A 21213-nucleotide genomic window follows, 5' to 3' on the forward strand; every position below is an offset into this window, starting at 1 on the left:
TGTGAATCTGCAAGTAGTCCTTTCAGTTCAGACCACGTGCCGAATTGCTATTGGAGTTGCGCTCCACCCCCTCAAGAGAACAGAAGCACTTTATAATCTTATCACTCAAAACACAAGATTGTGTGTACCAGCTTTCTCTTTGACAGTGTAGGTGGCTCTGAAAAGAGCCTTTGTTTTTCAGCTTTTCTCACCTTGTTACTTATTATTTGGTCTTATGATGGCTCTCGGTCTTCTTGGGCAGCAGCACGGCCTGGATGTTGGGCAGGACGCCGCCCTGAGCGATGGTGACTTTGCCCAGCAGCTTGTTGAGCTCCTCGTCGTTACGGATGGCCAACTGCAAGTGGCGCGGGATGATACGCGTCTTCTTGTTGTCGCGGGCCGCGTTGCCCGCCAGCTCCAGGATCTCGGCCGTCAGGTACTCCAGCACCGCCGCCAGGTACACCGGCGCGCCGGCCCCGACTCGCTCGGCGTAGTTACCCTTGCGGAGCAGGCGATGCACTCGGCCCACGGGGAACTGAAGCCCGGCCCGCGAAGACCGGGTCTTAGCCTTAGCGCGAGCCTTACCTCCTTGTTTGCCTCGTCCGGACATTACGAGCTCAGCAACGTCACCTCAGATAGCTACTAAAGGGAAAGTGCAAGGACAGCACTTCTTATAACCCTTATTGGGCGCGAAAAAGGAGGTATGTCATTGGTTAGGATGTGGCTGCATTTTAACCAATTGAAAGGTGAAATTGTGATTCTTGCGTTCTGATTGGGCAGAACTAATTTCTGAAGGTTTCTTGAACAGCCACCAATCAGACATAGGACTTCGACTTACCTTATTTGCATAAGAGGTTCTATATAAATGAGGTACTTTGCACATTTACTATTTTTTGTCGCTGTACGTTGCTTGTTTCTGTAGATCATGCCTGAGCTGGCGAAGTCCGCTCTGGCCCCGAAGAAGGGCTCTAAGAAGGCGGTGACCAAAGCGCAGAAGAAGGATGGCAAGAAACGGAAGCGCAGCCGCAAGGAGAGCTACTCCGTGTACGTGTACAAGGTGCTGAAGCAGGTCCACCCGGACACTGGCATCTCGTCTAAGGCCATGGGCATCATGAATTCGTTTGTTAACGACATTTTCGAGCGCATCGCGGGCGAGGCGTCGCGCCTGGCGCACTACAACAAGCGCTCGACCATCACGTCCAGGGAGATTCAGACGGCCGTGCGCCTGCTGCTGCCCGGGGAGCTGGCTAAGCACGCCGTGTCCGAGGGCACCAAGGCTGTCACCAAGTACACCAGCGCCAAGTAAATTTGTCAAGTAACTTTTAGATCTAACCCCAAAGGCTCTTTTAAGAGCCACTAAGTTGTCAGTATTAGAGCTGAAAATACGAACTCTGAATTTAGGTTTAAGTTCTAGCGATAACGTGAGGTATTGAGAATTCCATTGTACTGAATCATACGTACTGTGGTCGTAAATTGCCTCAGAATAGAAGGAAACCAATTATACTGCCAAGTGCTTCAGTAACACGGCCCTTAGATCTGGTAAGTTAACACGTGAACACAAAGCGAATCATTCTTGTTTCGGGGGTCTTCTGTGTGAAGTACAGTGGCTTCCTGTTTAAGCCTTAACAGCCTCTCACGTGTCCTTTTTTTCCACCACCGGTGTTCTAATATGCATTTATGTGTTAGTAAACTTGGCCTCCAATGATCTCCTAAAATGCAGCCTTTAAGTAGTTATCTCATGTCCAGCCCATTTGGGGTCAGGACAATGGTAGAACTCTGCGCCGCCCTCCCTGACCCCCACCCTCACCCTCAGCCAGGAGGAACAAAGTCTGCAAGGAAGTGAAACAGGTCTTCAGAGTAAAGATATGTAATATGAGGGCCCACAAAAAAGATTATGTGGTCAATTTACTAGTTTATAAAAAACATACGGCTAGAGAAACAAGTAACAGATGGGTGGTAAAATGAAGAAAAACAAGGTCATATCCCTCACCCGACATTAAGAAATATAAAGGACTGGAGGGAGATTTTAGAGTTGGGCCTGAGTCCGGGCCTCTGGTCTCATAAAACTCAGGCCTCCAGACAAAACCAATCCGCAGCCGAGAAGCTAGTTGGAGGCCCCACCCGTGCCCGGGGGAATCTTGCCCCGCGATCACTAAATACTGTGCTCAGTCCATTTTCCACACCCTAGAGTTAACTATGTTAACTGCCTTGAGCGATCCATTTTAAATGGTTTAAAACACCAGCGTACAGACGGATTGTTACTTTAGCCCTTTCCTTGAAAACTTGGGGGCCCTAAAAAGGGCCTTTTTAATAAACAGGATCAAACTTTTTCCTTTTAACCGCCGAAGCCGTAGAGGGTGCGTCCTTGGCGCTTGAGCGCGTACACTACGTCCATGGCCGTGACCGTCTTGCGCTTGGCGTGCTCGGTGTAGGTGACGGCGTCCCGGATCACGTTCTCCAAGAACACCTTCAGGACCCCACGGGTCTCCTCGTAGATGAGACCAGAAATGCGCTTGACACCTCCACGCCGGGCCAGGCGGCGGATGGCAGGCTTGGTGATGCCCTGGATATTATCGCGCAGAACTTTGCGGTGGCGCTTGGCGCCCCCTTTCCCCAAACCTTTCCCCCCCTTACCACGTCCGGACATTCTCAGGAAATGAGCAGAAAACTGCATTCAACTGGTCGCAGCTCCTTTTAAAAAGTAATCTCTGCGGACCAGAGTGAAAACCAAAAGAGCTGTGGCGGGAATCCCTCTGGGTTGGGGGAGGGGACCTAAAGACCTAAAGGAACAAGCCGGCCGTACTACTCCCGTTTGTTCTCTTTCAGTTAATTCTTTTGATTCCTCAAGACCTAGGCTATTTTTCTCCCCTTTTCTCATTTAATTTGTTTCGCTCCTCATCCTCGTTAAGCAACAAAACTTTAACATTGTAGATGATACATAAAATAGCACAGAGAATAAAATATTCTGCTTTTATCTCTACCTATATACATGTGTCTTCTTTCTCTACCAGTATTTGCATACGGTTAATACCATTTTGTGAAGTTTTTCTCCTAATATATGGGGGAAATATACTACCTAGAAATAGAGCAAGATGGGCTAATAAAATAGAGAATTTCAAGATCTTCCAGGTATATTGCTAAATGCTCTTCCACCAAATGTGTGTCAATTTCCATTTTTAATATAAATTCCTATTATTATTTTACTTATAATGGGTAGAACATTAAAAAAAATTTAACTCTATAATAATCCAGACTTGGTTTCTTGTATAGAGAATTAACTTTTAAAAAGTTAACCTGCTGGCTCATCAGTATAACATAGTAAATATTTTCTCCACTTATTTGAGGAACTTAATTGATCGTTTATTGAATATTTCACTTAAAATTATTTTTTGAGTTTTTATTCTGCTGATCAGTCTATGTATAGTGCTCTAGCATTTAATTATTTGTAATGTTGAAAAATAAGTATTTGCCAGTGAATTCATACCTCATAATTATTTATTTCAAATTAATTTCTACTATTATAGAAAAATAAATCATTTTATCTAGCTGCAACAAAGTAGTTCTTTTAGTACTCTTAACTGTATTAAATCTATACAATTTATTAGGGTAAATTTGTTATTTTTGAAGTACTGTGTCCTCCTAACCTGCAAAATACTGAATCTGGGTCTTTAAATGTCTCAGTAGATTTTTTTTCTAGGTAACATATAATTAAAAATTTTTTTTAACTTTCATTAATTAGAAGAGCAGTTAATTTGTCATTAGTGAACAAGTAGAAAATTCAAATGCAGAGAAAAGAAAGTCTACCTTTGTCTTTCTAAGAAAGCCTTTATTAAAAGAATGATTATATATTTCAAACATTCTTGGTTGTATATACTTAATTTAAAAAATATATACTATTTTACTATTGTAAATTCTGAGAAATTCTGTGAAATTTTAATCCCTACTTTCAGCATTAACATATAATCCCATTGTTATTCAATGATTTTCTTTCACTTTCCTTTATTTCAATGAGAGTTACTTTTAGCAAGGTTGCAATACAGTATTTTCAAAGTACAACTATAAATTTCATAAAATAAATAAAAACCTTTGCAAAAACAAAACTGATTCAACCAACAGGAACAAAATTCAGTATATATTACAGAGATGGGTATATATCCAGCATAATTCAACAAGTTAATTTAAGGGCAAATACAAGTTGAAAATAAGAGGCTTAATTCTCCCCGAGGGTCCCTTTCCTTTCCTTTTTCTCTTTCAAAATTTCTTTCTCTGTCCTTTCCAAATGTACATAAAATGGCTAAAAAAGCTCTTTGCCAGCCTCTTAACTCAGGAAAGTTTCCTCAAGGAGCTTAGAGTCCTCTCTTTAATCATCAAGGAAAATAGTACTCTATTTCCCAGTTTCCTGACTCCAGATTGCAAAACCTACCTAATGTAATGGGTAGTATCTATTTACCTATATAAAAGAGTGAGATTTTTTTCTTTATCTTTGCAATCTCTTTAAAAGATTGCCCGTGTAGAGAATAATATTTTGGATAAGCATTAAGCTTATTCAGTAATAAACTTTCTCTTCTTTTGTTTTACATTATATTTCCCCAACATAAGTTAATTGGAATATATTTTACAGACCCTTCTCTACTTTTTTAAAAAAATATTTATTTATTTATTTATTTGGCTGAGCCAGGTCTTATGCGGACCTTCGTTGCAGCCTGCGGGGTCTTTAGCTGCGGCATGCAGGGATGGAACCCAGGCCCTTTGCATTGTGAGCGTGGAGTCTTAACCCCTGGACCAAAAGGGGAGGCCCCCTTCTCTACTTTAAAAATGGGTAAAATTCCCACCAACTACTAGCCTCCCTTCCTATCTGATTTCATGAGTTTTTGCATAACAACTAGTGATTATAAGACTAGCAATGGATGGATATCTGAAAAGTTTGTCAGATTCTTTATAATTTCTGAAATTGATAAGCAAAGTTTTATTATTCTATAAACATACAATATATTATTTTATAAAAATACAATGCTCTTCGGGCCCTTTTCTAACATAGTAACTGACTTAATATGTCGAGATGAACAGTTCAAATCAAATATTTTCTTTGTGGCTTTATGTTCTTTCACTGTTGAAGGGCAGCCGAACATGTCACCCCAAAGTATGCCTCTTTGTCATAAGGGTTATTTTGAACTAATTATTTTTGAGAAACAGCATAGACAGATGAATCTCTGAAAACAGAAGTTACCTTTTTGTAAGAGACACATATTTATAGAGGAAAGCTACATTTGTGTCTCCCTCTCTATACTATGAAGAGAAGGATGATTCGAAATCATGAAAAAGATCTTATGGGAGAAGGCACCCACTTTAACCTGCATAACAAACCCTTGTTCATTATGCGTTTTTCTGATAATGTGTCCCCCCTCTCCTACACAACTTTCTTTTGTCTTTAGCTAAAGATGGTGTGTAAGGTGGTGGCTTGGGCCATCTTGAGTTTACTCATTTTTCCTGTGTCTCTCCTGTATACATGAGGTTTACATGTTAATAAAATTTTGGTGGTTTTTCTCTTTTTAATTTGTCTTTTATTCTAGGTAGTCTCAGCCAAGAATTCAAAGGGAAATTTCTTTTTCCTCTCCTACACAGTACAAATCAAATCCAGCAGCAAACTTTATTGGTTACACTTGTGAAATATATCCTATACCTAACCATTGTCTATTACCCCAATTTAAGCCAAACCAGCATTATCTCTCAAAAAGACCACTGCAATAGCTTCCTAATTTATATCATTACTTCTAAACTTTGTATTCACCATACAGTTGCCTTGGTGAACTTTCATAGAAATGTAAATCAGGTTATGCCATTCCTCTGTTCAAAACTCTTAGAATGATTTGCAAAAACTTATAGCATGGCATATAAAACCCTACATGATCATAAAGCCCTACATGATCTGACCTCTGCCTATCTCTGTGAACTCACTTTCTACCCTTGCTTTCTCTGCTCTTGATCTTCCTTAAATATTCTTGATCTTAAACTTGATCTTTAACTTTCTATCTCAAAATGCCCAAATAGATGGGCAAATGCCCAAATAGTTTGGGCAGAATAGATGTCCAAACTGACTGTAATGATATACAAATGTCTACAAATATAAGAAAAAAATGTTCAGTTACATCATTAACCCACAACATTGGATTTAAATTTAAAAAAAAAACCTTAAAAGTATTGTAATGGGAGAGTTTTAATTTGCTTTAAAACTTTTGTTTAGAAATATTCTCTGTGTATCATTTAAAATATAATGCATGAGTTCAGATTTTTTATATTAATACAGACAACAGTATACATCAACAAAATATTAGTATTTGGTGTTGAAGGGGAGCAGAATAGGCCACCCCAAAATACACCATTTAGCATAAGGATTATTTCGCTGAACTGAGGCGTTTGAGATGAAGCAGATCCAAGAAAATCTTCTTGCTTTCCTTCTGTTTCCCTAAAAGCAGGACACAGATTTACAGAGATGTCCCTCCTCCTCTCTTTCCCAGGAAGAACAAAGGTTAATCCTAGTAAACAACTTTAGACCCTTATCAATGGAGAAGGCATCAATTTAAATATGCCTAACAAAGTTTACCCTTGTTTCCCTGGTAACCTCCCCGTACCTGACCTCCCTACATCTCCATCTTTAGCGGAAGATGGTATTTAAGATGGAGTTCTTTTTATTTGTTTTGTTTTGGTTTTTGGCCGCACCTCACAGCTTGCAGGATCTTAATTCCCTGACCAGGGATTGAACTCGAGACCTTGGCAGTGAAAGCCACCAGGGAATTCCCTGGAATTCTAAGGCACCTCTAGAGGTACTCATTTTTCCCTGGGTTTCTCCCATGTACAGATGAGGTATAGTTGTTAAGAAACTTGTTTTTCTCTTTCGAATTTGGCTTTTATTACAGGGCTTGTTACCCGAAAACTGGGTTCGCCTCTTGGTGGGTGTCGCACCAAAAGACAGAACCAAGCCAAAGATCAGGAGAAGGAAGAAAGAATTTATTACTACTTGCAGCAAGTAAGGAGAACACCGGGGATCTTCCCAAAGCAGTGTCTCCCTGAACAGCAAAACTGGGGAAGTTTTAAGCTAAGGGTACATGCATATTCATGAAGGGGCTCGAGCAGAGAATTCAGCACAGAATTGGGGCAAAGGTTGACGGAGTCCAAGCTTTAGTTGATCTGAAGTCAATAAGGGGCAAAATTATCATTCCATTCTCCACCTAGGTGGGGGCCTTAGTTCCTGCAGAACTCAAAGACTGTATCAGATTTTTATCTATATCCCTTGAGGAGGAACTAGGGCTTTTATTGTTGAACTATTGTTTCTTGACTGCTTCTCCTTTGTTCCTGCACTCCCTTACTTTCCTTAAGATCATTGATTACTGAGACACGTTCAAGGGCAAGCATTAGTTCACGCTTAGATCACAAAATGGCTTAGGCCAAAATGGCTTCTCTTATGTAAATAAAGCCATTCCTGGGAATTACCCGGTGGTCCAGTGGTTAGGATTCCACGCTTTCACTGCCAAGAGCCCGGGTTCAATCCCTGGTCAGGTGCGGGGACCCCCTAACCTATCTGCTTACAGGCTCTCAGCCAAAAACTCAGAAGGGTGGAGGAAAAATTATGTTTTTTCCCTACAATTGGAAGACATATTTAAAGACAGAACAATTGAATAATGAATGAAATCATTTGGGTTACGTAACTTCTAAAAAGCCTATGAAAAGTCAAATATTTTACTGTTTTTTGATGGGTCATTTGAGTGCCTAGCATTGTTAGATATTGTTGTTGGCATTTCTTTTTATTTCAAGAAGTCTTATTTATACTAGGATTGGAAGAAGTTCTATTTTAAGTACAAACAACAAAGACAATAAAAGGGTATGAATAATTATATGAGATATTAGAAGACTTAAGTGCTAAAGAAATTCCAGCTATGCAGAGGCAGTTTCAGTGAAAAATCATAATTAAGTTGCAAAAGAATGGGTTAGATTGACCAAAGCTTACAGCAACGGTTTTTCACCTGGGATCCATATATGCCACAATGCCTGTGAGGATAAAAATCAGCAGAATGTGGATGGGGCGGTGGCGGTAGTGATGAGGGGGGAAGTCCATGAGTTTAGATGGAGAAAAATATATATTTTAATTAACCTTTAACTGAACATTGGCATTTCACTTTATTATGAATTTAGGCCTCAAACCTCAGTACCTGTTACTTTGTTACCCAGTGGAAATCACAGATGTTTTATTTTTCATAACAATTGCTGCGTTATCTTAAACCATCTTTTATACTTATCTTATTACTGATGGCAGTTAGGCTCCTCAAAAGATTGTGTTATGTACTGTGTTAATTATATAAGTGCATATGTCACTCTATCAAATTTAGTTTTAAAAATACTTTGATAACTGTAATGTAATAAATTTTTTTGCAACTTTTGCATTTTGTACACTTAAAACATTATTCTGAGAAGTTTCCACTTAGTCACCACACAGCCAAAGGTGTTCACGATATTCAAGAAAAAAAAAAGTTAACGTCTTTTATTTTGAGATGACATCAATTAAAAGAGTTCAGTGAGTGGAGAGTAAGAGGCTAGATTCTGCGACCTAGGCGGTAAAAACCATTGGCAGGGGTATTCCTTATTTGGTTACAGCAACAGAAGTTACTTGTCATGTCACATCAAATAACTCTTTCAAAGGTAACCCTATCAGCTTTGCTGACTTGGTTTCTGTCAGGAGCCCACAACACACTACATTTCTCCACTACTTACCAACTACTTTGTCGAACCATATCATAATCCTCTATATTATTTTCCTTACCCCACACTTACTTTAAGTCTACGAGGCAGAAGTTTAAGTCTGCGTGATTGGCAACACTTTACATTTCAATAGCAATAGTTATGGAAAACATTTCCTCAAATGTCTTGATCAGTTTAAAGTTTGTTAGAAATAACTAACCTGTCAAGTTCTCCTGAGGCAACAGCACTTGAGATTTAGGCCGCAACCCAAATATGAGAAACCTTTCTCGTGCTCCAGAGTGGTGTCACATCTACAGATGTAATCCCAATATTTTAACGTAGCAACATTGCCTCGTGGCACATGTACTGTTAGGGAAAACGTATGTGGCTGACAGTATTTGGGTAAGGGAGACTATCGTGCCACGAAGCTCTCCGTTGATCTGTAGGGAAACTGGATGTCCTTGGGCATGATGGTGACGCGCTTGGCGTGATGACACACAAGTTGGTGTCCTCGAAGAGCCCCACCAGGTAGGCCTCGCACGCCTCCTGCAGCGCCATCACGGCCGAGCTCTGGAAGCGCATGTCGGTCTTGAAGTCCTGAGCGACTTCGCGCACCAGGCGCTGGAACGGCAGCTTGCGGATCAGCAGCTCCGTGGACTTCTGGTAGCAGCGGATCTCGCGCAGGGCCACCGTGCCGGGCCGGTAGCGGTGCGGCTTCTTCACGTCGCCCGTGGCCGGCGCGCTCCCGCAGGCCGCCTGGTCAGGCCCTTGCTGCACCGTCTGCTAAATTCGAGTCAGGGTAGTGCTTCTTTTGTACCAAAATATTTCAGAAACTGATGCTAATGGTTACCCGTAGACGCACACCTATTAAGGACTAGCGATAAAGTCCTAAGTCCGTAGATAATCACTGCAGCGAACTTTCTTTAAAACGTGATTAAATGTTTTTCTTACTTTGCTTTCAACAAAGCAGAGAATGGGAAAGTGACTCAGGCTTTTATTAAATCTCACTACCGCTTTTCATCGTTCAACGTAACAAATGTTAAAACTCTTTTACAGAAAATATGGGTGGCCCTGAGAAGAGCCTTTGGTTTGAATTTATCCGAGTTGCTATAATCTAGGCAATTACTTGCCCTTGGCCTTGTGGTGGCTCTCGGTCTTTTTGGGCAGCAGCACGGCCTGGATATTGGGCAGTACGCCACCCTGAGCGATGGTGACTTTGCCTAACAGCTTGTTAAGTTCCTCATCGTTACGGATGGCCAGCTGCAGATGACGCGGAATGATACGCGTCTTCTTGTTGTCGCGAGCAGCGTTGCCCGCCAGCTCCAGGATCTCCGCGGTCAGGTACTCCAGCACTGCCGCCAGGTACACCGGCGCGCCGGCCCCGACACGCTCGGCGTAGTTGCCCTTGCGGAGCAGGCGATGCACTCGGCCCACGGGAAACTGCAGCCCCGCCCGTGAAGAGCGGGTCTTGGCCTTGGCGCGAGCTTTCCCGCCTTGCTTGCCTCGTCCAGACATCGTGAAACCAACGACAACACCTCAGAAGTCTTTCAGAACGAAAGCGTAGGGGCAGCACTTCTTATAACCCTTATTGGGCGCGATAAAAGAGGTTTGTCATTGGTTAGGATTGTGGCTTCATTGTAACCAATGGAAAGGCGGCAGTAGGATTCTTGCGTTGTGATTGGGCAGAACTAATTTCCTACGGCTTCCTAAACAGCCACCAATCAGACACACGACTTTAACTTATCACCTTATTTGCATAAGAGTTTCTATATAAAAGGGACACATCGTATCTTTTACCGCGCTATTTCTCTTTCTCTTAAATTCTTTTGAGGTGCTTTTCATCATGCCGGAAGCAGCTAAATCTGCTCCTGCTCCGAAAAAGGGCTCCAAGAAGGCGGTAACTAAGGCACAGAAGAAAGATGGTAAGAAGCGCAAACGCAGCCGCAAGGAGAGTTATTCCATCTATGTGTACAAGGTGCTGAAGCAGGTTCACCCGGACACCGGTATCTCGTCTAAGGCCATGGGCATCATGAACTCGTTTGTCAACGACATCTTCGAGCGCATCGCGGGCGAGGCGTCGCGCCTGGCGCATTACAACAAGCGTTCGACCATCACGTCCAGGGAGATCCAGACGGCCGTGCGCTTGCTGCTGCCCGGGGAGCTGGCCAAGCACGCCGTGTCCGAGGGCACCAAGGCTGTCACCAAATATACCAGCGCCAAGTAAACAGTGAGTTGGCTGCAAACAATTTAACGGCTCTTTTAAGAGCCACCATATGCTCAATAGAGAGAGCTGGTGCTGGTTTTGTTTCTGCGCTGGGCCTTCGTAGCTCACTACAGTACTTAGCCTGCGAAGTAGAGCAATTACTGAACTTTAGGACTTTCCTGTCACGGTAAGCTTGAGATACGCTAACTACAAAAATGTTACCTGACCCTGGCAAAGCTCTGGAACTCCTTGTAACCCTGCCCTGGCCTTTTCATTGTCGTTTAGGTACTTCGTATATTTAAAAGGGTTCAGGCACCAATTCTGTTACCATTTAGGGTTAAGTAACGAGGGAGGAGTTAATTTTTAAATTCGTAGTAAATCCAAATACTCATGGCTCTGGGACAAAGAATTGGATTCCTGCGGGGGTGCAGAGATTGCGCGGGCAGTTTAAATTTGCCCGGGCGCCCGCTCTTTCCCTCCACGGCGTGATTGGTTGCCGGCATCCAGGAAGAGACCGGGGCTTTCGGTGCGCGGGAGGAATCCACTTCCTGCTTCTCAGTCTAGCACGCACAAGCTCTTTAATAAACATTTTTTGGTAGTTCCTGCTTTTTTCATTTTTTCTTAGTGCTTTTTCCCTTTCGAGAATGAGATTTATTTAAAAATCAAAATTTTCTTTGGAGAGAAGGGAACTTGGTGGATGTGATTTTCAGCCTGAGAAATACCAGCGCTTTATTTCTAATTAGAATATTGCTTTCGTTTTGCCCTATATCCGTATAATAGGAAACATTGCAAGACTAAACATGACTATTTGGGGTCCGGTGAAGGCGAGAAGCTTGAGGGTGTTTATCTCAAACTTTTTTCTGAAAAAAAATCCGTTTCTATTTTAAAGTTGCTTTGGTTGGTATTTTTAATGCTATTTTAACTTTGCCTGGAATCAGTGAAGAAAAACAAATTCTGCGTCGTTCAGGTTGTCATAAATGAGAACCAGGCACTCAACAAACAATGCTTCTCTATATTACGGTTGTTTAAAATTACGTGTCTCTTTTAGGTCAAAAGCCATTATCTATGAAAGTTGGAAGCTTCCACTATGGCTGATTTTTTATTTAGGTTGTGATTTTCAATGAATTTAATTTACGTAAATAAGTTACTTAATTTATCTAAAATGGATCTAAATTTAGCATAGTAGTAATGTCTAAAAGCAATTAATATTTGTTAAATCCACTGTCAAATGTACTCTTCCCCTTTGTTGACCCAAAGCCTACCCATGTTTCAACGCCCACTTCAGCCTTGCCTGCCCTCTGAAATTTCTTCCCTTTTTTGAGCTTTTTCTAACAGCTTGTCCAGAATTTGGAAACTGCCTCCATAGTGTCTCATATATCTATTTGAGTGGCTACTAACTGGTTTGTTGTGTGTTTCCATATAGAGAATGTACACTCATCATGACATGAAAAATAAAGAAAGGAAGAAAGAAAAAAAGTTCTTTTCTTTCACCATCTCCATCCCACACTAATGGTAACCGAGTACTGTAAATAAACAGAACGTAAATGATTTTTGCTTCTTGTTGTGTCATGTGTCACGTGAGTCTCCCATCTTCTCCATTAATCCAAATAATTAGATGATAATTTCCAAGCTAAATACTTTTTTGATTGTTTCTTTGTCTTTTAGTATATAGCAATCAGAATAAAATCTGTGGAAGAAGGAGAGGGATTGGAATAGAAGGTGAGTCGTCCTTTATCCCCAGATGAAAATTCATAAAGACTAAATTTTTGAAAACTATAAAGTTGAAAAGTCCCAGCCAATTCTCCTATTACGCAGAAAATTAAACTGCCTAAGAGATATATAAGCCAGGTAAATAAATCAAATCTTCATCTTTGGGCCTGTTTGCACCTTGATGGAATTCTCTTAGGAGTAAGGGGAGGATTTACTCCTTTGCTTGAAAAACCAAATGCTATCAGTCTATCTCATCGTTCAAGGCTGAACTAACACAGTATGTCATTTGAAAAAATGTACGTTGTGGTGTATCTTATCACAAAATAAATAGACATTTGTTGCTCACAATACTTAGAACTAACTGCCAGGTCTTCCCCAGAGGTCACAAATCAGGATGATGCCTTGACTATTGCCTTAGATGAACCAGCTGGTTGTAAAGGACTTTTTTTCAAGGTACATTAAATGATTATATTTCCTTTTCTACTGTACACATATTTCTTTCTCAACTAATCTACAACGCTTATTGAAATCAAGGCACCCATTCCCTCAGAAGTTAACAGAGACACACTGACAGAGTCTGTCAAAAGATTAGTGGCTCTATATGTAGATACCATGCAGATATCTGTTCTTCAATTATAACTTTATCTTTGTTATGTTAAAGTTAATTTCATTATAATACAAATTTCTGTTAATTTTATTTTCAATTGATGATATATGGAAAATACTCAATTAGTAATAACTACATTTACAAACTATCCATTGATTTCAATAAATTTTGTCCTGGATGAGGCAGGGATTTGTCTTCAATGAGGTAGACACTTATTCTAGATTTGGATGTGCTTCACTTTCTCTTATGTTGTTGCTAGCAAGACTATCTGTGGACTTAATGAATACTGTATACCTCACATCTCACAGCATTTTTTTTAACTGATCTCAATACATTATAGAGAAAAAGTAAGGCAATGTACAAATGGCAATGAGACTTACTGCAGGCTTTTTTTTTTTTAACATCTTTATTGGAGTATAATTGCTTTACAATGGTGTGTTAGTTTCTGCTTTATAACAAAGTGAATCAGTTATACATATACATATGTCCCCATATCTCTTCCCTCTTGCATCTCCCTCCCTCCCACCCTCCCTATCCCACCCCTCTAGGTGGTCACAAAGCACCATGCTGATCTCCCTGTGCTATACGGCTGCTTCCCACTAGCTATCTATTTTATGTTTGATAGTGTATATATGTCCATGCCACTCTCACTTTGTCCCAACTTCCCCCTCCCTGTATCCTCAAGTCCATTCTCTAGTAGGTCTGCATCTCTATTCCCATCTTGCCCCTAGGTTCTTCATGACCTTTTTTTTTTTAGATTTTATATATATGTGTTAGCATACGGTATTTGTTTTTCTCTTTCTGACTTACTTCACTCTGTATGACAGACTCTAAGTCCATCCACCTCACTACAAATAACTCAGTTTCGTTCTTTTTTATGGCTGAGTAATATTCTACTTTATATATGTTCCACATCACCTTTATCCATTCATCTGTTGATGGACACTTCTGTTGCTTCCATATCCTGGCTATTGTAAATAGAGCAGCAATAAACATTTTGGTACATGACTGTTTTTGAATTATGGTTTTCTCAGGGTATATGCCCAGTAGTGGGATTGCTGGGTCGTATCGTAGTTCTATTTTTAGTTTTTTAAGGAATGTCCATACTGTTTTCCATAGTGGCTGTATCAATTTACATTCTCACCAACAGTGCAAGAGGGTTCCCTTTTCTCCACACCCTCTCTAGCATTTATTGTTTGTAGATTCTTTGATGATGGCCATTCTGACCGTTATGAGATGGTATCTCATTGTACTTTTGATTTGCAAATCTCTAATGATTAATGATGTTGAGCATTCTTTTATGTGTCTGTTGGCAATCTGTATATCTTCTTTGGAGAAATGTCTATTTAGGTCTTCTGCCCATTTTGGGATTGGGTTGGGTTTTTTTGTTTGTTTGTTTGTTTTTTTAATGTTGAGCTGCTTGTAAATTTTGGAGATTAATCCTTTGTCAGTTGCTTCATTTGCAAATATTTTCTCCCATTCTGAAGGTTGTCTTTTCGTCTTGTTTATGGTTTCCTTTGCTGTGCAAAAGCTTTTAAGTTTCATTAGGTCCCATTTCTTTATTTTTGTTTTTAATTACATTTCTCTAGGAGGTGGGTCAAAAAGGATCTTGCTGTGATTTATGTCATAGAGTGTTCTGCCTATGTTTTCCTCTAAGAGTTTAATAGTTTCTGGTCTTACATTTAGGTCTTTAATCCATTTTGAGCTTATTTTTGTGTATGGTGTTAGGGAGTGTTCTAATTTCATTCTATCACATGTAGCTGTCCAGTTTTCCCAGCACCACTTATTGAAGAGGCTGTCTTTTCTCCACTGTATATTCTTGCCTCCTTTATCACAGATAAGGTGACCATATGTGCGTGGGCTTATCTCTGGGCTTTCTATCCTGTTCCATTGATCTATATTTCTGTTTCTGTGCCAGTACCATACTGTCTTGATTCTTCCAATCCAAGAACATGGTATATCTCTCCATCTATTTGTATCATCTTTAATTTCTTTCATCAGTGTCTTATAATTTTCTGCATACAGGTCTTTTGTCTCCTTAGGTAGGTTTATTCCTAGATATTTTATTCTTTTTGTTGCAATGGTAAATGGGAATGTTTTCTTAATTTCACTTTCATATTTTTCATCATTAGTGTATAGGAATGCAAGAGATTTCTGTGCATTAATTTTGTATCCTGCTACTTTACCAAGTTCATTGATTAGCTCTAGTAGTTTTCTGGTAGCATCTTTAGGATTCTCTATGTATAGTATCATGTCATCTGCAAACAGTGACAGCTCTACTTCTTCTTTTCCAATTTGGATTCCTTTTATTTCTTTTTCTTCTCTGATTGCTGTGGCTAAAACTTCCAAAACTATGTTGAATAATAGTGGTGATAGTGGGCAACCTTGTCTTCTTCCTGATCTTAGTGGAAATGGTTTCAGTTTTTCACCATTGAGGACGATGTTGGCTGTGGGTTTGTCATATATGGCCTTTATTATGTTGAGGTAATTTCCCTCTGTGCCTACTTTCTGGAGGGTTTTTATTATAAATAGGTGTTGAATTTTGTCAAAAGCTTTCCCTGCATCTACTGAGATGATCATATGGTTTTTATCCTTCAGTTTGTTAATATGGTGTATCACATTGATTGATTTGTGCATATTGAAGTATCCTTGCATTCCTGGGATAAACCCCACTTGATCATAGTGTATGATCATTTTAATGTGCTGTTGGATTCTGTTTGCTAGTATTTTGTTGAGGATTTTTGCATCTATGTTTATCAGTGATATTGGCCTGTAGTTTTCTTTCTTTGTGACATCTTTGTCTGGTTTTGATATCAGAGTGATGGTGGCCTCATAGAATGAGTTTGGGAGTGTTCCTCCCTCTGCTATATTTTGGAAGAGTTTGAGAAGGATAGGTGTTAGCTGTTCTCTAAATGTTTGATAGAATTCGCCTGTGAAGCCATCTGGTCTGGGGCTTTTGTTTGTTGGAAGATTTTAAATCACAGTTTCAATTTCAGTGCTTGTGATTGGTCTGTTCATACTTCTATTTCTTCCTGGTTCAGTCTCGGAATGTTGTGCTTTTCTAAGAATTGGTCCATTTCTTCCAGGTTGTCCAATACAGTTGCTTGTAGTAATCTCTCATGATCTTTTGTATTTCTGCAGTGTCAGTTGTTACTTCTCCTTTTTTATTTCTAATTCTATTGATTTGAGACTTCTCCCTTTTTTTCTTGATAACTCTGGCTAATGGTTTATCAATTTTGTTTATCTTCTCAAAGAACCAGCTTTTAGTTTTATTGATCTTTGCTATCGTTTCCTTCATTTCTTTTTCATTTATTTCTGATCTGATCTTTATGATTTCTTTCCTTCTGCTAACTTTGGGGTTTTTTTGTTCTTCTTTCTCTAATTGCTCTAGGTGCAAGGTTAGGTTGTTTATTTGAGGTGTTTCTTGTTTCTTGTGGTAGGGTTGTATTGCTATAAGCTTCCCTCTTCAAAATGCTTTTGCTGCATCCCATAGGTTTTGGGTCGTCGTGTTTTCATTGTCATTTGTTTCTAGGTATTTTTTGATTTCCTCTTTGATTTCTTCAGTGATCTCTTGGTTATTAAGTAGTGTGTTGTTTAGCCTCCATGTATTTGTATTTCTTACAGATTTTTTCCTGTAATTGATGTCTAGTCTCATAGCGCTGTGGTCAGAAAAGATACTTGATACGATTTCAATTTTCTTAAATTTACCAAGGCTTGATTTGTGACCCAAAGTATGGTCTATCCTGGAGAAAGTTCCATGAGCACTTGAGAAGAATGTGTATTCTGTTGCTTTTGGATGGAATGTCCTATAAATATCAATTAAGTCCATCTTGTTTAATGTATCATTTAAAGCTTGTGTTTTCTTATTTATTTTTGTTTTGGATGATCTTTCCATTGGTGAAAGTGGGGTGTTAAAGTCCCCTACTATGATTGTGTTACTGTCGATTTCCCATTTTATGGCTGTTAGTATTTGCCTATGTATTGAGGTGATCCTATGTTGGGTCCATAAATATTTACAATTGTTATATCTCCTTCTTGGATCGATCCATTGATCATTATGTAGTGGCCTTCTTTGTCTCTTGTAATAGTCTTTGTTTTAAAGTCTATTTTGTCTGATATGAGAATTGCTACTCCAGCTTTCTTTTGATTTCCATTTGCATGGAATATCTTTTTTCATCTCCTCACTTTCAATCTGTATGTGTCCCTAGGTCTGAAGTCGGTCTCTTGTAGACAGCATATATACAGCTCTTGTTTTTGTATCCATTCAGCCAATCTATGTCTTTTGGTTGGAGCATTTAATCCAGTTACATTTAAGGTAATTATCGATATGTATGTTCCTATTTTACTGCAGTCTTAATGTGTACCACATCCTTCGTTGATAAAGAAGCAGACTTATCAATTATTGGGAGACTCAAAGTGGCACCTAGCAGTTTTGGAGTCCTGTTCAACTGGATACTGTATGTGTGCTGAATAGTGACAAAGAATTGGTGTAATTTCTCCCCTTGTCAAAACACATTTGTTAAAGAACTAAGAGGTAGGGCTTCCCTGGTGGCACAGTTGTTGAGAATCTGCCTGCCAATGCAGGGAACATGGGTTCGAGCCCTGGTCTGGGAAGATCCCACATGCCGCGGAGCAACTAGGCCCGTGAGCCACAACTACTGAGCCTACATGTCTGGAGCCTGTGCTCCACAACAAAAGGCCACGATAGTGAGAGGCCCGCGCACAGCGATGAAGAGTGGCCCCCGCTTGCCACAACTAGAGGAAGCCCTCGCACAGAAATGAAGACACAATACAGCAAAATTAATTAAGTAATTAATTAACTCCTACCCCCAACATCTTCTTTAAAAGAAAAAACAACAAAACAAAACTAAGAGGTAGAAATGGAGTGATACCACTGCTATTACACTTACTTAATTACCAACTTGAAAAAGTTTCACTTTCCATCCTTGCATCTCTGCTGTGTTTATTTTACTTTTTTTTTTTTAAGAAGTTTTAGTATCCAAAGGAGGACTGACAAAATCAGGTAATTTCAGTCAAAATCCTAGTTTTGGAATTTAGAAGTTAATTCTAACATTTATTTGAGGATCAAAAGGGTAACAAATCCAAGAAACTCCTGATGAGGTAGAATATGATTTAGTGATAAAAAAAAAAGAGTCATATAGCTATAATACTGGGTGGTATTGCACAGAGATGGACACACTTACCAGCTGAATTAGATAGAAAGGCAAAGATCATATCTAATTTTTTGTTGAATCTTTAGAAAGGAAAACGGTGAGGTAAGTGAGGAAAAGATAAGCTGTTCAAAAATTTATCAGGACAATTGGTTACCCACAGAGGAAAAAAGACCCTTAAATGTAAAAGGAAAACCATTAAGCCTTTTTAGAAGGTAAGCTAAGAAAATATCTCACAGTACCAAAGGATTTCTTAAACAAGAAACAAAAGTTCTAACCATGAAGATAAGAGTGTTATGTTACACTTCATTAGAGGAGGCATTTCTTTTTAAATTATTTTGCAGCATCAAGACTTCTATGTTCTTTCTTAATTTGGGAAGGACAGAATATTAGTGAATATCAATTTTAAATGAGGAAAAAGTTGAAAAGTCTATTTCTACTAAAATCTGACCTTGACCTCACTCAAGGTCAGATTTTAGTAGGTTCAAACTTTTCTTCTCTTCATTCTACTTTCTAATTCAGAATAATTAAAGTGTTAAGATGTCTTTTCTTATTTTGTCTATAGAGAAAACAAGTCATTTTTTAAAATCATATAAGAAACTAAGTTTTTCAGAATGAAAGAATTTCAATTATAACCTTAAAGATGTTAAGTTAAAAAAAAAATGGTACTGATGAACCTAGTGGCAGGGCAGGAATAAAGACGTAGACATAGAGAATGGACTTGAGGACACAGTGAGGAGGGGGAAGTTGGGGCGAAGTGAGAGTAGCATTGACATATATACACTAAAAAATGTAAAATAGTTAGCTAGTGGAAAGCGACAGCATAGCACAGGGAGATCAGCTCGGTGCTTTGCGATGACCTAGAGGGGTGGGATAGGGAGGGTGGGTGGGAGGCTCAAGAGGGAGGGGATATGGGGATATGTGTATGCATGTGGCTGACTCACTTTGTTGTACAACAGTAACTAACACAGTATTGTGAAGCAATTATACTCCAATAAAAATCTAAAAAATGTTAAGTAAAAAACGCTTTTGACTTAAATTTGAATGGAAAATATCACTATGATCTTTTTTTTTTTTTTTCCTTTTAAGAAAACCCTTATTTCCCCCATCACTTTTCAGAGAAAAGGTCTGCAAGCAATGACCACCCATGGACAATGAGCATTCCCATCACCCAGATTATAGTTTCTCAACTCCTTTTCCAAAGAGCAAACTCAGATTTGGTTAAACGTCATGAATTAAAATAGATTTAAAAGACACAGTAACCAAATACCATTTGTATATCTAATGGAATACCATTCAGACAAAATCATTGTAAAAAAGTATTTGAGGCCATTGAGGATTTTTTTTAGTACTAGATATTGGGTGATGTTAAAAATCATTTAAAATTTTTCTTAGGTGAGAAAATCTTGTATTTTATTTAACTCTGTATCCGTTAGGATGTTTGTGAAAATATTCATGATTGAAGAAACAAAGCAGATGTTGGTAATTGTTGAAGCATGTCTGATGGACACCTGGAGGTACGTTTTCGTGTACTTTGGGGTATACTTCAAGACGTCCATAATCCTTTCCCCGCTTCCCTCCCCCTTACCCACCCCTCAAAAAAAAAAAAGGTTTCAAAAATGCTGGCCCAATTAACGAACATAATTCTCTTTCAGTCAACAAGGGGTGACAATGAGAGGAATCAAGTGCTGGCAAAGAGAAATTCCGGCAACTGAACTAAGGGAAGAAGAAGGCCATTTGCACAAGGGAGGAACTCATAGCAGCAGCGGTCCCCTCCTCCCATCTCCCAGGCTCGACAAACAAGAAACGCTATTGCCATCTTGTGGCCCTTTAAGAAAATGTAGCTAATATTGTTTTGTGGTTTCTACTAGGCAGTCCATTGCTAGGGTTTAATAATTGCATATATAAATAATACAATAAACAATCCTATTTCAAACACAGTCCTCATCTGCCCAGTTCCCCCATCAATAACAAAGAACCACGTTTATTAGTTTCCTGTGTACCCATCTGGAATTTCTTTATACAAACACAAATATGTAAACGTGGATTCTATTCTGTCCCCATTAACATAAATGGCCAATGGCTATATTCCTCTCACGGTTCTGCCCCTTGCTTTTCTCATTATCTAGCTTGGAGCTCTTTCCTATTAGTAAGTAGAGTGGCTGAAACTTCTCAGCAGGTGCACCTGAGCCAGTGACTCTAGGAGGGTAACCTGAGGCCAAACCTTTTCCTACACTGGCTGCATCTTACCTGAAAATAAGCCTGATGCTTATTTGAGAGGAAGCCTGGGACTCTTTGATGAACCTGGTCCAGAAAGCTCTGGGGTGGCTGAATTCCTGTTCCCTTCCTGAGATAGGACTTCTATGCTTTGTAATAAGGGACATTGAGGTCCTATTCGTCTTGTCAGTGAGGCCTTCTTTGACTGTCATCTTTAATAATTAAGCCGCCCCATGCAAATTTCCTATCCGTATTACTATATTTTTCTTCATAATACGTATCAAGATCTGGCATGCTATATACTCTACTTATTCTTTTGCTTATATCTTCACCATACTGCCCTCTTCACCAGAATGTAAGTCCCTTGAGAGATGTGTTTTTCTGCTTTGGTCTACTTTGATCACTACTGTATCCCCAAGCTTCTAGAATGGTGCCTGGCACAAAGTATATCTGGATAAAGTAATATTCCTTGGCTCCACTGCTGTTATGGGAGATCCTCAAAGAATTTTCTTTACTTCCTTGGGTGTAAAGAAAGTAAAGAAAAACCAGTATATATATGTATTATCATACATGTAAGAATGCAGGAACATGTATTG

The 21213-nt window shown here is 39.5% G+C and overlaps 5 protein-coding genes and 1 pseudogene across 5 annotated transcripts; 2 read left to right on the top strand and 4 right to left on the bottom strand.

Moving 5' to 3' along the window:
* Positions 1 to 202: 202 nt before the first annotated feature.
* On the bottom strand, positions 203 to 589 carry LOC136129071 (histone H2A type 1-J). Its single transcript, XM_065885155.1, has one exon. The coding sequence runs from the start codon at positions 587 to 589 to the stop codon at positions 203 to 205; it is 387 nt and encodes a 128-aa protein (XP_065741227.1).
* A 315-nt stretch (positions 590 to 904) lies between these two features.
* Positions 905 to 1285, top strand: LOC136129075 (histone H2B type 1-K-like). The gene has a single exon (XM_065885158.1). The coding sequence runs from the start codon at positions 905 to 907 to the stop codon at positions 1283 to 1285; it is 381 nt and encodes a 126-aa protein (XP_065741230.1).
* Positions 1286 to 2314: 1029 nt separating this feature from the next.
* On the bottom strand, positions 2315 to 2626 carry H4C9 (H4 clustered histone 9). Its single transcript, XM_065885165.1, has one exon. It carries the CDS (start codon positions 2624 to 2626, stop codon positions 2315 to 2317), a length of 312 nt encoding a protein of 103 aa, XP_065741237.1.
* A 6495-nt stretch (positions 2627 to 9121) lies between these two features.
* Positions 9122 to 9730, bottom strand: LOC136129678 (histone H3.1-like; annotated as a pseudogene).
* A 101-nt stretch (positions 9731 to 9831) lies between these two features.
* LOC136129068 (histone H2A type 1) lies at positions 9832 to 10224 on the bottom strand. The gene has a single exon (XM_065885152.1). The coding sequence runs from the start codon at positions 10222 to 10224 to the stop codon at positions 9832 to 9834; it is 393 nt and encodes a 130-aa protein (XP_065741224.1).
* Positions 10225 to 10552: 328 nt separating this feature from the next.
* Positions 10553 to 10933, top strand: LOC136129076 (histone H2B type 1-J-like). The gene has a single exon (XM_065885159.1). It carries the CDS (start codon positions 10553 to 10555, stop codon positions 10931 to 10933), a length of 381 nt encoding a protein of 126 aa, XP_065741231.1.
* The last annotated feature ends 10280 nt before the right edge of the window (positions 10934 to 21213 follow it).

Source organism: Phocoena phocoena, chromosome 10 (genome assembly GCF_963924675.1).
Source record: "Phocoena phocoena chromosome 10, mPhoPho1.1, whole genome shotgun sequence".
Classification (NCBI taxonomy): domain Eukaryota; kingdom Metazoa; phylum Chordata; class Mammalia; order Artiodactyla; family Phocoenidae; genus Phocoena; species Phocoena phocoena.

Coding starts and splice junctions, on each gene's coding strand:
- LOC136129071 (XM_065885155.1), bottom strand. CDS start 589: ATGTCCGGACGAGGCAAACAAGGAGGTAAGGCTCGCGCTAAGGCTAAG.
- LOC136129076 (XM_065885159.1), top strand. CDS start 10,553: ATGCCGGAAGCAGCTAAATCTGCTCCTGCTCCGAAAAAGGGCTCCAAG.
- H4C9 (XM_065885165.1), bottom strand. CDS start 2,626: ATGTCCGGACGTGGTAAGGGGGGGAAAGGTTTGGGGAAAGGGGGCGCC.
- LOC136129075 (XM_065885158.1), top strand. CDS start 905: ATGCCTGAGCTGGCGAAGTCCGCTCTGGCCCCGAAGAAGGGCTCTAAG.
- LOC136129068 (XM_065885152.1), bottom strand. CDS start 10,224: ATGTCTGGACGAGGCAAGCAAGGCGGGAAAGCTCGCGCCAAGGCCAAG.